Here is a 13,230-nt window from a genome sequence, read left to right on the forward strand (position 1 = left end):
GTACTTTATGAATGCATTGTCAATAGCATACTGTAAAACAGAACAAAAAATACATAAATAAATAAAAATTATCTTAAGGTTACAAACAATCATTTTGTAGTAAGTGAAAATTAAATACAGACGCTCCTCAACTTACGTTTTAGTTACGTTCCGAACGGCCGAACGTAAGTTGAAAATTAACGTAAGTTGTTACTGTACCATACATCCGTCAATTCTATTACCGTATCTTATAAAACACCCCTAAATCATTAATTATACACATAACATTGTAAAATGATAACATTAATTTCAAATAAATTAAATTCAAGCAACATAAATTGAGATGGTGGAGGAGGAGGGGGAGGAGGAGGAGGAGGAGGAGGAGGAGGAGGCAAGGCATGTTCAGTCTGTCGTTTGTGCCATGTAAACAATGGATGCAGCGTCATGCGTAAGTATTGTTTGAACTACGGAGAGCGTGCTAAACTAAAAAATTCGCTAAAAAAAAAAAAAAAAAAAAATTTTTTTTTACAGTCAGTTCAAATGTAAAATTGAAAAAACGTAAAACGAATGAATGTAAGTAGAGGAGCGTCTGTAAAGTATTTTTAATTTACCAATGCAGTACATACAATATCTTATGCTTACATTGTAGACATTTTATCATCACCGTTTCATCCTCCAGCGCAATTTCACTAAGACTTTTCTTAGGAGGCATGGGGGCAAATATTATAGTTACAAGTTGAAGTATGGAAGACAAATGAGTGGAAGGGCGGTGAGCTAAACACAGAGAACAGTTGGAGTTATATTCACTGATGTTTCGTCCTTACCAGGACATTCTCAAAGTACATGTACTTTGAGAATGTCCTGGTAAGGACGAAACATCAGTGAATAAAACTCCAACTGTTCTCTGTGTTTAGCTCACCACCCTTCCACTCATAGTTACAAGCGAATGTTAATGAAAAAATTTACAAAACTTCAGTAAACAGATCATAATCCAAAACAATTGCAGGATTCAAGATGCCACCTAATGGTAGATACAGTATTGGAACTACTGTTGCCCTGATAAATAAGAAAATCAGCCGATTTCATGTTCCAGTGAACTGGGCCATACTACTTTATGGTATGTATTTTAGCAGTTACTGAATCTAAATATCATTTTACATGCTTTTATTCTTATTTATTGTAACATGAATTTATGTACTTGAAATGTTTTTTGGTGTTTATGTGATTCCATTATTATTGGCTGACCAACATAAAGTCAAGTAAAACGACAACTTGAATTTAATTTTTACATACAGTATATTATTTTTGAAAACCGACGTATCTTCGAAAACGACTTAAGTTGAAATGACGCAAGCCGAGGTGCCTATAACTGCCCCTATCTAAGTTTTTTGTCTTTTCTCCATCTTTTCCAAGCTTTATCTTCTCTGTCTTTCGCTTCACTGCACCTTCTGATAAACCAGCACTTAATATACACCTTTTCCTGTTTTTGCTTTGGTACATATTTATCCAGTCCCTCTTTATAGATTTTCATAGGAATCATCCATTTTTCTTCCACTTACGTTTCTTCTTTGTAGAATTTTTCCTAGCTTGCTTTAAGAAAAAAATTCCTAAATTTCTCAAAGTCCATTTTATTATAAATCTGTCTTCCTATTCTCTGTTTCTCATTTCTCTCTATATTTCCTCCTTTAGTTCTAACTCAAGTATTATGGGGTCACTCTATGCAACTGGTGTCTTGCTTTTAATTTTCTCTACTATTTCAGGATCTGATGTAAATAATAAATCTAGTCTCAATAGTTCTTCATTATTTCTAAATCTAATGTTTTCTCTTACCCACTGTGTCATTGTCTATTCTATAGTCATGTTGAGTAATACACTTATCCACTGATCCTCTCCACCTTTCACTGTCATCTCTTCCCAACATATTTCTTAGCAATTAAAAGCTCCCATAAGTACTGTGTTATTTCCATCCTTCAGCATCTCGTTTAACGAAAGTCTCATATCACTCATTCTAGAATAATCTCTCTACAAGACTCAATATTTGGGGGCACATAAATCATTGCAAACTTTCTGCTTTTCATGTCACTATCTTTGACTCTTCTTGTGATAGCCTCCATCCTGTTCCCTTCATATGTAAATTTCATCATATTTAAGTTTTTCTTATCCAGGAACATGATTCCTCCACCCAGTTTCTCCTCTCTATATCTAAGCCAGTGATTATGTAATCCATGTCCAATGCTGTTTGGACATGAATTGTATAAACCATGTCTGGTTTTTCTTAGGTATTTACCTAGTTGTATTATACAGGAAGGGAGCCATGCTCATAGTGACCCATCTTTGTATCTTTCAGCATCCAATTTGTTCTTAAATTCTTGTATGGTTTTTGGACATACTATTGTTTCATCCAATTTGTTCCAGACATCCACCACTCTATGTGGGAAACCATTCTTTTTCAGATCTCTTCTATAACTATACTTTATGAGTTTCTTTTCATGTCCTCTCATTTTTCTTTTATCCCACTTTAATAAATATTCTTTCTCAAGGACTTCCATGCCTTTCATGATTCTGTAAATGGCCAATAGATCTCCTCTTTCTCTTCTTTGTTCTAGGGTTGGTAGTTCCATTTTGGGCAATCTTTGTTCATATGTCAATTTTGAGGCTGTTGGTGCCATCTTTGTCATTGCTTTTTGGATTCTTTCTAATTTCTTTATATTCTTTTTTTGTGCTGGGTGTCCATAGTCTTGCAGTGTACTCCAATCTTGGTCTTATCAGCGTGACTAATATTTTCTTTACCATTACCCCATCCAAGTAGTTAAAGACCACCTTTATTGATCTTCGTAAATTGTAGGTTTCTCCGACTATTTTGTTAATATGCTTCTCCTAGATCCTTTTCTGAGTTCACTTTTTTTACTTCCTTTGTACCAATTTTATATTGTCCTGATATTCTATTTTTACTTTTTCCAAACTCCATTATACTACATTTCTTGATGTTGAAGTTCACCTAACACTTTTGGCTCTATTCCCAGACTTTGTCCAGGTCTCTCTGTAGTGATTAAGTCTTTTTCTGTACTTTCTTTAATAGTTTTGTGTCATCTGCAAAGAAGTTCATGTAACATTCTACACCTTCATCCATGTCATTTATATACCTGGCAAACATTATCAGAGCTAATAAAGAACCTTGTGGGACTCCACTTATCATTTCTTCTCTGGTCAAAGTTTTTGTCTCTAAGTACCACCCTCATTTTTCTCCCGTTCAAGAAATCTTCTATCCATTTCAATAACTTTCTTTGTACACCTCCTGTTGCTTCGAGTTTACTTAGTAACTTTTCGTATAGTACCTTATCAAATGCCTTTTGTAAATCCAGGAAAGCACAATCAGCCCATCTGTCCCTTTCTTGCATTATGTATATTAGCCTCAAATAAAAACAAATCAAGTTAGTGGCATATGGTCTTCCTTGTCTAAAGCCAAATTGTGTTGGTTTCAGTATATTATTTTCTTCCAAGTGTTTAATCCATCTATATTTGATAACTTTTTCACATATTTTAGCTATTGTGCTTGTAGGGGAGACTGGTCTATAGTTTGTTGGGTCTTCCTTATCTCCCCTTTTATATATTGGTACAATATTTGCATTTTTCTAATCTTGTGGTACCTTTCCTTCTTTGAGTGAGCAATCTATTATCTCGTATATTTTGTCCATTAGTTCATCTATACATTCTTTTATTATCCAATTTGCAATTCCATCTGGACTGAGTGATTTTCTGACATCAAGGTTTCATATTTGGTCCCTTATTCCTTTCTGTGTCACAATTATTTCTTTCATGGGAGGGGGGATCTTTCTCTCTGTCCTTCATCCCAATCACATGTATTTTCCTTTGTGAATACAGATTTAAAATGTTTGTTCATAATTTCAGTCATTTCTACATCTATATATTCCTCATTCCCTTGATACAGTTTCACCATTTCTTGCTTATTTTTTTATTTACCATTTACATATCTACAGAATAATTTAGGTTGATTTTACATTTGTCTATTATGTCTTTTTCATAGTTTCTTTTTTCTTCCCTGTGTATTTTTACATATTCATTTCTTAGTTTGATATATTTTCCACGGTATGTATTTACCTAGTTGTATTTTAAAGGAAGAGAGTTATGCTCGTAGTGACCCACTTTTGTATCTTTCAGCATCCAGTTTGATCTTAAATTTGTATAGTTTTTGCATTCACTGTTTCCTCATTCAGTTTGTTCCAGATATCTACCACTCTGTGTGGGAAGCTATTATTTTTCAGATCTCTTCTATGACTATCTTTTTTAGTTTTTTTGTTCTCGTTTTTCTTTTATCCCACTTTAGTAAATCATCTCTATCAAGGACTTCCATCCCTTTCATAATTCTGTAGATGGTTAGTAGATCTCCTCTTTTTCTTCTTTGTTCTAGGGTTGGTAGTTCCAGTTTGGACAATCTTTGTTCATATGTCAATTTGGAAAGTGTTGGTGCCATCTTTGTCATTGCTCTTTGAATTCTTTCTAATTTCTTTATGCTCTTTTTAGTACTGGGTGTCCATAATGTTGCAACATACTCCAATCTTGGTCTTATCAATGTAACTAATATTTTCTTTACCATTTCTTCATCCAGGTAGTCAAAGGCCATTTTCATTGATCTTAGTAAACTGAAAGTTTCTCCAACTATTTTGTTGATATGTTTGTCTATGCCATGTCATTGCTAATAGTTAGTTACTCCTAGGTCCCTTTCCAAGTTGACTTTTTTAACTTCCTTTGTACCAATTTTATATTGTTCTGATATTCTATCTTTGTTTTTTCCAAATTTCATTATACTACATTTCTTGATATTGAAATTCACCATGCTTTTGACTGCAATCCCATACTTTATCCAGGTCTTTCTGTACTGATTCACAGTCTTCCTCTGTACCTTAGTAGTTTTGCATCATCTGCAAAGAAGTTCATATAACATTCCACACCTCCATCCATGTCATTCATTTATATAGCAAACATTATCAGAGCCAATGCAGAACCTTATGGGACTCCACTTATCATTTCTTCCCAGGTTGAGTTTTTGTCTCTATGTACCACTCTCATTTTTCTCATGTTCAAGAAATATTTCATCCATTCCAATAACTTTCCTTGTACTCCATCTATATATATGAATATAGATGTGTATATACATATATATATATACACATATTATATATATATATATATATATATATATATATATATATATATATGCTAATAAGAACACGGGTACATGTGTTCACTTATGCAAAGTAGACCACTTGGAAAAAAGAAACTAACGAAGCAGAGCGCTTTCGTATATTACATCTTCAGTGCATGTAGACTAATGTACAACAACAGATTTTGAGAAACAGAAAATTCTTTCAAAAACTGAAGTGGGAAAACTTCTTAAATGAAGAAACAAAGATGGAAGAGAAATGGATAGTATTAACAGAAATCTATAATGAAGGAATAGATAAATACATAACAAAACAAAATCAGGAAAATGTGTACATTAATAGTGGTACAACAAAAAATGTAGTGAGGCAAAAGATAGAAGAGACCAAGCTTGGAGGAAAAAAATAAATAAATAAATACATACATATACCAAGGCTTTTTCCCCCTTCCAAGGGAGGTAGCCAAAAAGGGAAAGGCATAAAAACACTCCCACCCATTTCATCCCTAAATACACTCCACACCCCTCCCACCCTTCCTCTCATCTGAGCACCTCCTGGATGACGGGTCATCCCTGCACCCTGCCCACCGCCCTGGGTCAGAAGCAGTGTCGCAAGACACAGTACATCCACAGCGAGGCCGCTTCATTTAATCGGCGACCCCCCCTCTCCGTCCCCCTTTGCATATAAGGCGAGGACGGGGAGAAATCCCTTCGGGCTGCGTCAAAATTTACTCACACATACTACCCCACCCCCCACCCCTTCCTCCTCATGCAGTCACAACATCATCCATATACAACCATTCTCCACTCACCTCTGTCTTCCGTCCTCTCCCTTCCTTCCTCAACAGACATTCCCCTCTTCCCCAAAGCCCCCTTCACCCCATCCATCCACCTCATCCTAGGACGTCCCCTCATGTTCACTCCTTCCACATCTGCCTTCCATACCTCTTTTACTAGCCTTTCTTCACTCATTCTTTCCATGTGTCCAAACCATCCTAATATTCTTTCATCAACCCTATCTCCCAAATCCTTTTTCACCCCTGTTTTCCTCCTCACCTCCTCATTTCTCACTCTATCTAGCCTAGTAACCCCCACCATACTTCTCAGACACCTCATCTCAAACACATTCAAACTCCTTCTCTCTTCTTCTCTTATGTTCCACGTTTCTGCCCCATACAGTGCTGTTGGCACAATCACTCCTTCATACAGTCTCCTCTTTGCATCCATTCCCAAATGTCTATTCCTCATTACACTCTTTAAACCACCAAGGCATTTACTCGCTTCTCTCAATCTACATTCTACCTCCACCTTCACTCCACCTTTTCCTGCTACACTTGCACCCAAGTATCTAAAACTATCCACTTCCTCCAGTCGCTCTCCCTTAATGTTCACTTCCAGTCTACTGCCACTTTCACCCCTTGTACATCTCATCACCTTACCTAGGGTAAATAGGGTAAATAAAAAAATAATAAGTGGCAAATACATATCAAACTAAGAAATGAATATGTAAAAATATGCAGAAGAAAAGATAAACTGTGAAGAAGACATAATAGACAAATGCAAGGATCAACCTAAATTATTCTACAAATATGTATATGGTAAATTAAAAAATAAACAGGAAATAGTGAAACTGCATCAGGGGAACAACAAATATATAGATATAGAAATGGCTGAAATTATGAACAAACATTTTAAATCTGTATTCACAAAGGAAAATACACAAAATTGGGATGAAGGAAAGATCCCCAATGAAAGAAATAACTGTGACACAGAAAGAAATAAGGGACCAAATAATAAACCTTGATGTCAGAAAATCACACAGCCCAGACGGATGCTAAAAGAATGTAAAGATGAACTAACGGACAAAATATATAAGATAATAGATTGCTCACTCAAAGAAGGAAAGGTACCACAAGATTGGAAAAATGCAAATATTGTACCAATATATAAAGGAGGAAATAAAGACCCAACAAATTATAGACCAGTCTCCCTTACAAGCACAATAGCTAAAATATGAAAAAGTTATCAAAAGTAGATGGATTAAACATCTGGAAGGAAACAATATACTGAATCCAAAACAATTTGGCTTTAGACAAGGAAGATCATATGCCACAAACTTGATTAATTTTATTCAAGGTTAATAGATATAATGCAAGAATGAGACGGATGGGCAGATTGTGCTTTCCTGGATTTACAGAAAGCATTTGATAAAATACCACACAGAAAGCTACTAAGAAAACTCGAAACAACAGAAGGTATACAAGGAAAGTTATTGAAATGGATGGAAAATTTCTTGAATGGGTGAAAAACGAGGGTGGTACTTAGAGATAAAAACTTGACCTGGGAAGAAATGATAAGTGGAGTCCCACAAGGTTGTGTATTGGCTCTGATAATATTTACTATATATATATATATATATATATATATATATATATATATATATATATATATATATATATATATATATATATATATATATATATGACATGGATGAAGGTGTGGAATGTTATATGAACTTCTTTGAAGATGACACAAAATTACTAAAGTACAGAAAAAGACTGTGAATCCCTACAGAGAGACCTAGACAAAGTCTGGGAATGAAGTAAAAAGTGGGAAGTGAACTTCAACATTCAGAAATGTAGTATAATGGAGTTTGGAAAAAGTAAAAAGAGAATATCAGAACGATATAAAATTGGTACAAAGTAAAAAAAAGTTAACTGAAAAGGACCTAGGAGTAATTATTAACAAAGACGTGTCATCAGAAAAGCATATAAACAAAATAGAGAAACCTACAATTTAGCAAGATCAATAAAAGTGGCTTATAATTACTTGGATGAAGTAATGGTAAAAAAATATTAGTCACACTGGTAAGACCAAGACTGGAATATGATGCAACACTATGGACACCCAGCACAAAAAAGAATATAAAGAAATTAGAAAGAGTCCAAAGAGCAATGACAAAGATAGCACCAACACTTTCATAATTGACATATGAACAAAGATTGTCTAAACTGGAAATACCAAGACTGAAACAAAGAAGAGAAAGAGGAGATCTACTGGCCATTTACAGAATCATGAAAGGCATGGAAATCCTTGACAGAGAAGACTTATTAAAGTGGGATAAAAGAAAAACAAGGACATGAAAAGAAACTCAAAAAGGATAGCTATAGAAGAGATTTGAAAAAAGAAAAAAAATAGTTTTCCACACAGAGTGGTGGGTGTCTGGAACAAATTGGACGAAACAATAGTGTGTGCAAAAACCACATAAGAATTTAAGAACAAACTAGATGTTGAGAGATACAAAGACAGATCACTATAAGCATACCCTTCCCATATAATACTAGCTAAATACACACACACACATATATTTACATATATATATGAGGCCCCGCATGGAGAAGTGGCCCATGCGACACAATGGCCGGTTTTGAGTTACGCACATATAACACTATTTTGGCCCTTCTACTTCAATCCGAGCATGTCGGAAAGGACAAAAAGTGACCTGCAATATGGTCGAAATGCTCCTAAAACAAAGTGGTAAAACCTCACGCTCGCTCGGCTGGCACAAAATAGTGTTATATGTGCATAACTCAAAACCGGCCATTGTGTCGCATGGGACATTTCTCCATGTGGGGCCTCATATATATACATATATAAATATACACACACACATATATATATATATATATATATATATATATATACATGTATATAAACACACATATATATACATTTTATTCCAACTGTGGGTTCTTCGTGATTAATATACTGTATATATACTTACAAATACTGTATAGATCAGAGTTATAACTGGATGCACCTACATTAAGAAACCAAAATCATCCCCACAGAACATCATATGAAAATGACAGGAACATAATTCTATGACAGAGCCCTAAACAACACACATCCTTCACACATTTCACAAGGACTTCTCACAGAACACAACAAAAAACATCAGCAGCATATTAGTCAAACATATATAACAACCTATACCACATAAAACATCATCACAGAAACACTTACACACACATGATAGTCGAAGTGACAGCGAAGTTTGGAACTCCAGGAAAAACTTCAAATTCTTTGGATCTCAACAATGAGGAAATACCTGTGTTGTATTAGTAGGGAAGGGGGAAAGCTCGTGGTGTAGTGGAAAGGTGAAGAAAAAGGAGAAGGGGAGGGATTACTGAGGAAAATGGAAGGAAATGAGGAAGGGGACGAATGGGCCCCGGAAGTCAGAAGGAATGTCAACAAAAGATGAGCAGAGGATACAGGTGAAATCAAAGAGATTAGTAAAAATTTAAAAATTATAAATATTGATAAGAGCAGTGCAATGGAAGGTGAAGATAATTATTTCCATGGATTTAATGAGGGGGGAGAAGACAACCTCCCCTGATTAGCAAGTCTAGAGGAAAAAAATAGAGAAAATGAATGAACAGTGGGAGGTTAGGTTCAGTCAACTTACACGGATTACACAAAGAGTTGATAAATTGGAAGAACTAAAGGAGAACCAAAACCTAAATAAAGAAATAGAAGAATTAAAAAGACAGTTAAAAGAAGTAAAGGATGAGAATGAGGAATTAAAGAATAATAATAAAGAGAATAAAGAGTCCATAGCAAAAGAGGTACAGGGTTGGAGAAAAGTCCAAGAGAACAACAAAATTGAATTTAGAGATATAATGACACAACAGATGAAAGAACAAACTACGGACACAGTTATTAAACTGATTAGGGAGAAGGAGAATATAGTAAGATACTTAGCAAATAAAAAGAAATGTATAATTATATTAGATATGGAAGAGAAACATAATCCAAATAGGAATACAAGAGTAAAGGAAAAGGAAAATGTAAACAAGATATAAGAAGTAGTTCAAGAAGATGAACAACAGGGAAAGAAATTGAAGAAATAGACTAGGGAAATACAATACAGATAAGACCAGACCAATTAAAGTTAAATTCAGATCACAAACAACAGAAAATATTTTAGCAAAAACAGGAAAACTAGCAAAAAGTGATCTATATAATCAGGTATGGATAAAAAGATAATGGAAGATGGAGGAAGAATAATTATAATGGGTGACTTTAATTGTAAAGAAATCTCCTGGGAAGCGATGACAGTGAAGGGTGGAGACAACCTATGGAGAAATGTACTTGATATAATTATAGAACATACAATGATGCAATGGATACAAGAAAATACTAGGTTTAGAAATGAGAAAGAACCATCGAGACTGGACCTAATATTCACATTAGAACCCAAAATAGTGGACAAGATTGAATATAAGACACCGCTAAGTAAAAGTGGAACTGGAACTAAATGAGGAAAAATACATGGAAAAAACAAACAATATAGAAAGGGAAGATTGATGTATGGAATTTTTTTTTTTTATAAAATAAGAGAATTCTTGCAAATAGCAGACTGGGAAAGGATACACAAGGAGGAGACAACAGTAGAAGAGAAATGCAATATTTTGACAAAAATTTATAAAGGAGTGGAAAAGTATGCAAAAACAAGAAAAAGGATATGTAAAGTGTTGGTACAACAAAAGATGTAGGGAGTTAAAAGACAAAAAGGATAAAGCTTGGATAAAATGGAAGGAAAAAAGACCTGAAAAATGGAAAATATATACTAGTTATAGAAATGAATATGTACAAGTGTGCAGAGAAGAAAAGAGAAAATACAAAAAGATGTCATAGAAAAATGTAAAGATCAACCAAAACTATTTCAAGATTTGTAAACAACAAACTGAAAAACAAACAAGAATTAGAGAAACTACGACAAGGAGTTGAATACACAGAGGAAATAGAAATGGCAGAAATTATGAACAAGCATCTTTAATCAGTGTTTACGAGGGAGAACATACAACTTAGAGATGTCGAGTGGGAGGAGAAAGTCCCACCTATGAAAGAGATAACAGTAACATGGAAAGAAGTAATGAATCATTTGAATAATCTCAATGTCAGAAAATTGCATGGACCAGATGAAATGGCAAACTGGATTTTGAGAGAATGCAGGGATGCACTAACAGACAAAATATATAGTCTAATAAGCAGTTCATTGAAACAAGGAAAAGCTCCAGAAGATAGTATAGTACCAATATATAAAGGGGGAAACAAGGAAGACCCTACTAACTATAGACCAGTCTCTCTTACAAGTATGATAGCTAAAATTTGTGAAAGAATTATCAAAATTAGATGGGTAAGGCATTTGGAAAAATACAATGTACTAAATCCAAGACAATTTGGATTTTGAAAAGGATGATCATGTGTCACAATCTTAATGTGTTTCTATTCAAGGCTAATAGATGTAACACAAGAAAGAGATGGATGGGCTGATTGTGCATTTCTAGACCTGAAAAAAGCTTTTGATAAGGTGCCACATAAGAAATTGCTAAAGAAATTAGAAACTCCAAGGGGAATACAGGGCAATCTGCTGAAGTGGATGGAAGACTTCTTGCATGAAAGGAAAATGGGAGTGGTGATAAGAGACAAACATTCTAATTGGGATGAGGTGATTAGTGGAGTTCCACAAGGATCAGTTCTGGCCCCTATAATGTTTGCTATATATATATTAATGATATGGATAAAGGAAATGAAAGTTATATGAGCTTCTTTGCGGACGATGCAAAATTATTGAAAAAAGTGAACCCTAGAAGATTGTGAGTTGCTGCGGAGTGATCTCAATAAAGTATGGGAATGGAGTAGGAAGTGGGAGATGGAATTCAATATTAGGAAGTGTAGTATAATAGAACTTGGAAGAATTAAAAAAAGAATAGTGGGATCATATAAACTGGGAGAGGAAGAAATTAAAAAAGTAGAAAATGAGAAGGACCTGGGAGTCATTATTATGAATAATATGTCCCCTGAGAAACATATAAACAAAATTTTTGGAGAAACAAAATCAAAATGGCATTTACATACCTGGACGAAGAAATGGTGAAGAAAATACTAGTCACTTTGATAAGACCAAGATTGGAGTATGCAGTGACGACGTGGTCACCAAGTACAAAAAAATGTACAACAAAACTTAAAAGAATACAAAGAGCAATTACGAAATTGGCACCAACACTCTCAGAACTATCATACAAGGAGAGACTAGCAAAACTTGAGCAACAGACATTAGAGCAAAGAAAAGAGAGGGGACTTAATAACTATTTATAGAATCATGAAAGGCACAGAAACTACTGATAAAGAGGATCTAATAAAATGGGATAGTAGAGATGCAAGAGGACACGGAAAGAAAATCAAGAAAGATGGTTATAGGAGAGACCTGAAAAAGAACAGCTTTCCCCACAGGGTAATAGACATTTGGAACAGGTTAGATGAAAATGAGGTGTGCAAAAACAATACACGAATTTTAAAACAGTCTAGATAAAATGAGATATGAAGATGGGACACCACAAGCATAGCTCCCCTTCCTGTAAAATACAACTAGGTAAATACTCAGGGACAAATTTTTCACACTGAATGAGAATACGACATGAAATAATGGTCTCAAACTGTCAGGAAATAGATTTAATTTGGAAGTAGGTAGAAACAACTTCCCCAACCGCGTAGTTAATGAATGGAACAAACTTCCTGCAGAGGCAGTGCAATGTAGCTCAGTTCGAAGCTTTTAGATTCATTTAGATAAACACCAAAGCAAGATGTTGTAATGACTGCCATTTATTTTATTTGTTTATTATTATTTGCTTGATTTTTATTCATTATTAGTTATCTGTCAATTTATTATTATTTACTATTTACCTGTTTGTTTATAATTTTAACTATACCTATGCATTTATTTACTTTATTTATTATTATTTATACTATTATAATTTACATTTTTCTTTTATTTATTATTATAATTTTTTCCACATCCAACCTAGTTATGGACCAAATGGTCTCCTGCCAGCATGCTCCTCCTTTGAAATCCTTTGCAAAAACAAAACAACCCTTCAAGTAAGACTGCCAAACTACTACAACAACCTTTAGATATACGCCCTAGGGATAAAACACTCCCACACCTGACAAGAACCACACTAGCATGCCTGCTCTCAGGACACCATCCTGCATCAAGACAGTATCAA

General features: G+C 34.5%; 2 protein-coding genes across 8 annotated transcripts in view; one reads left to right on the forward strand and one right to left on the reverse strand.

Moving 5' to 3' along the window:
• LOC143038658 (uncharacterized) overlaps window positions 1–13,230 on the reverse strand; it is a 46,518-nt gene that overhangs the window by 31,364 nt on the left and 1,924 nt on the right. The window lies entirely within an intron of this gene.
• LOC143038665 (uncharacterized) overlaps window positions 1–13,230 on the forward strand; it is a 42,899-nt gene that overhangs the window by 10,716 nt on the left and 18,953 nt on the right. For all 7 annotated transcript variants that reach the window (XR_012967585.1, XR_012967587.1, XR_012967586.1 and 4 more), the window contains exon 2: window positions 986–1,096. Coding sequence is in view for 2 of the 7 variants with exons in the window: in XM_076208173.1 (XP_076064288.1) it covers window positions 986–1,096 (111 nt within the window). In the remaining 5 variants the exon portion in view is untranslated. The remainder of the gene's footprint in view (window positions 1–985; window positions 1,097–13,230) is intronic.

The sequence above is a fragment of the Oratosquilla oratoria genome, chromosome 24, assembly GCF_046742065.1.
Source record: "Oratosquilla oratoria isolate Oo_2021 chromosome 24, ASM4674206v1, whole genome shotgun sequence".
NCBI classification, from domain to species: Eukaryota; Metazoa; Arthropoda; class Malacostraca; order Stomatopoda; family Squillidae; genus Oratosquilla; species Oratosquilla oratoria.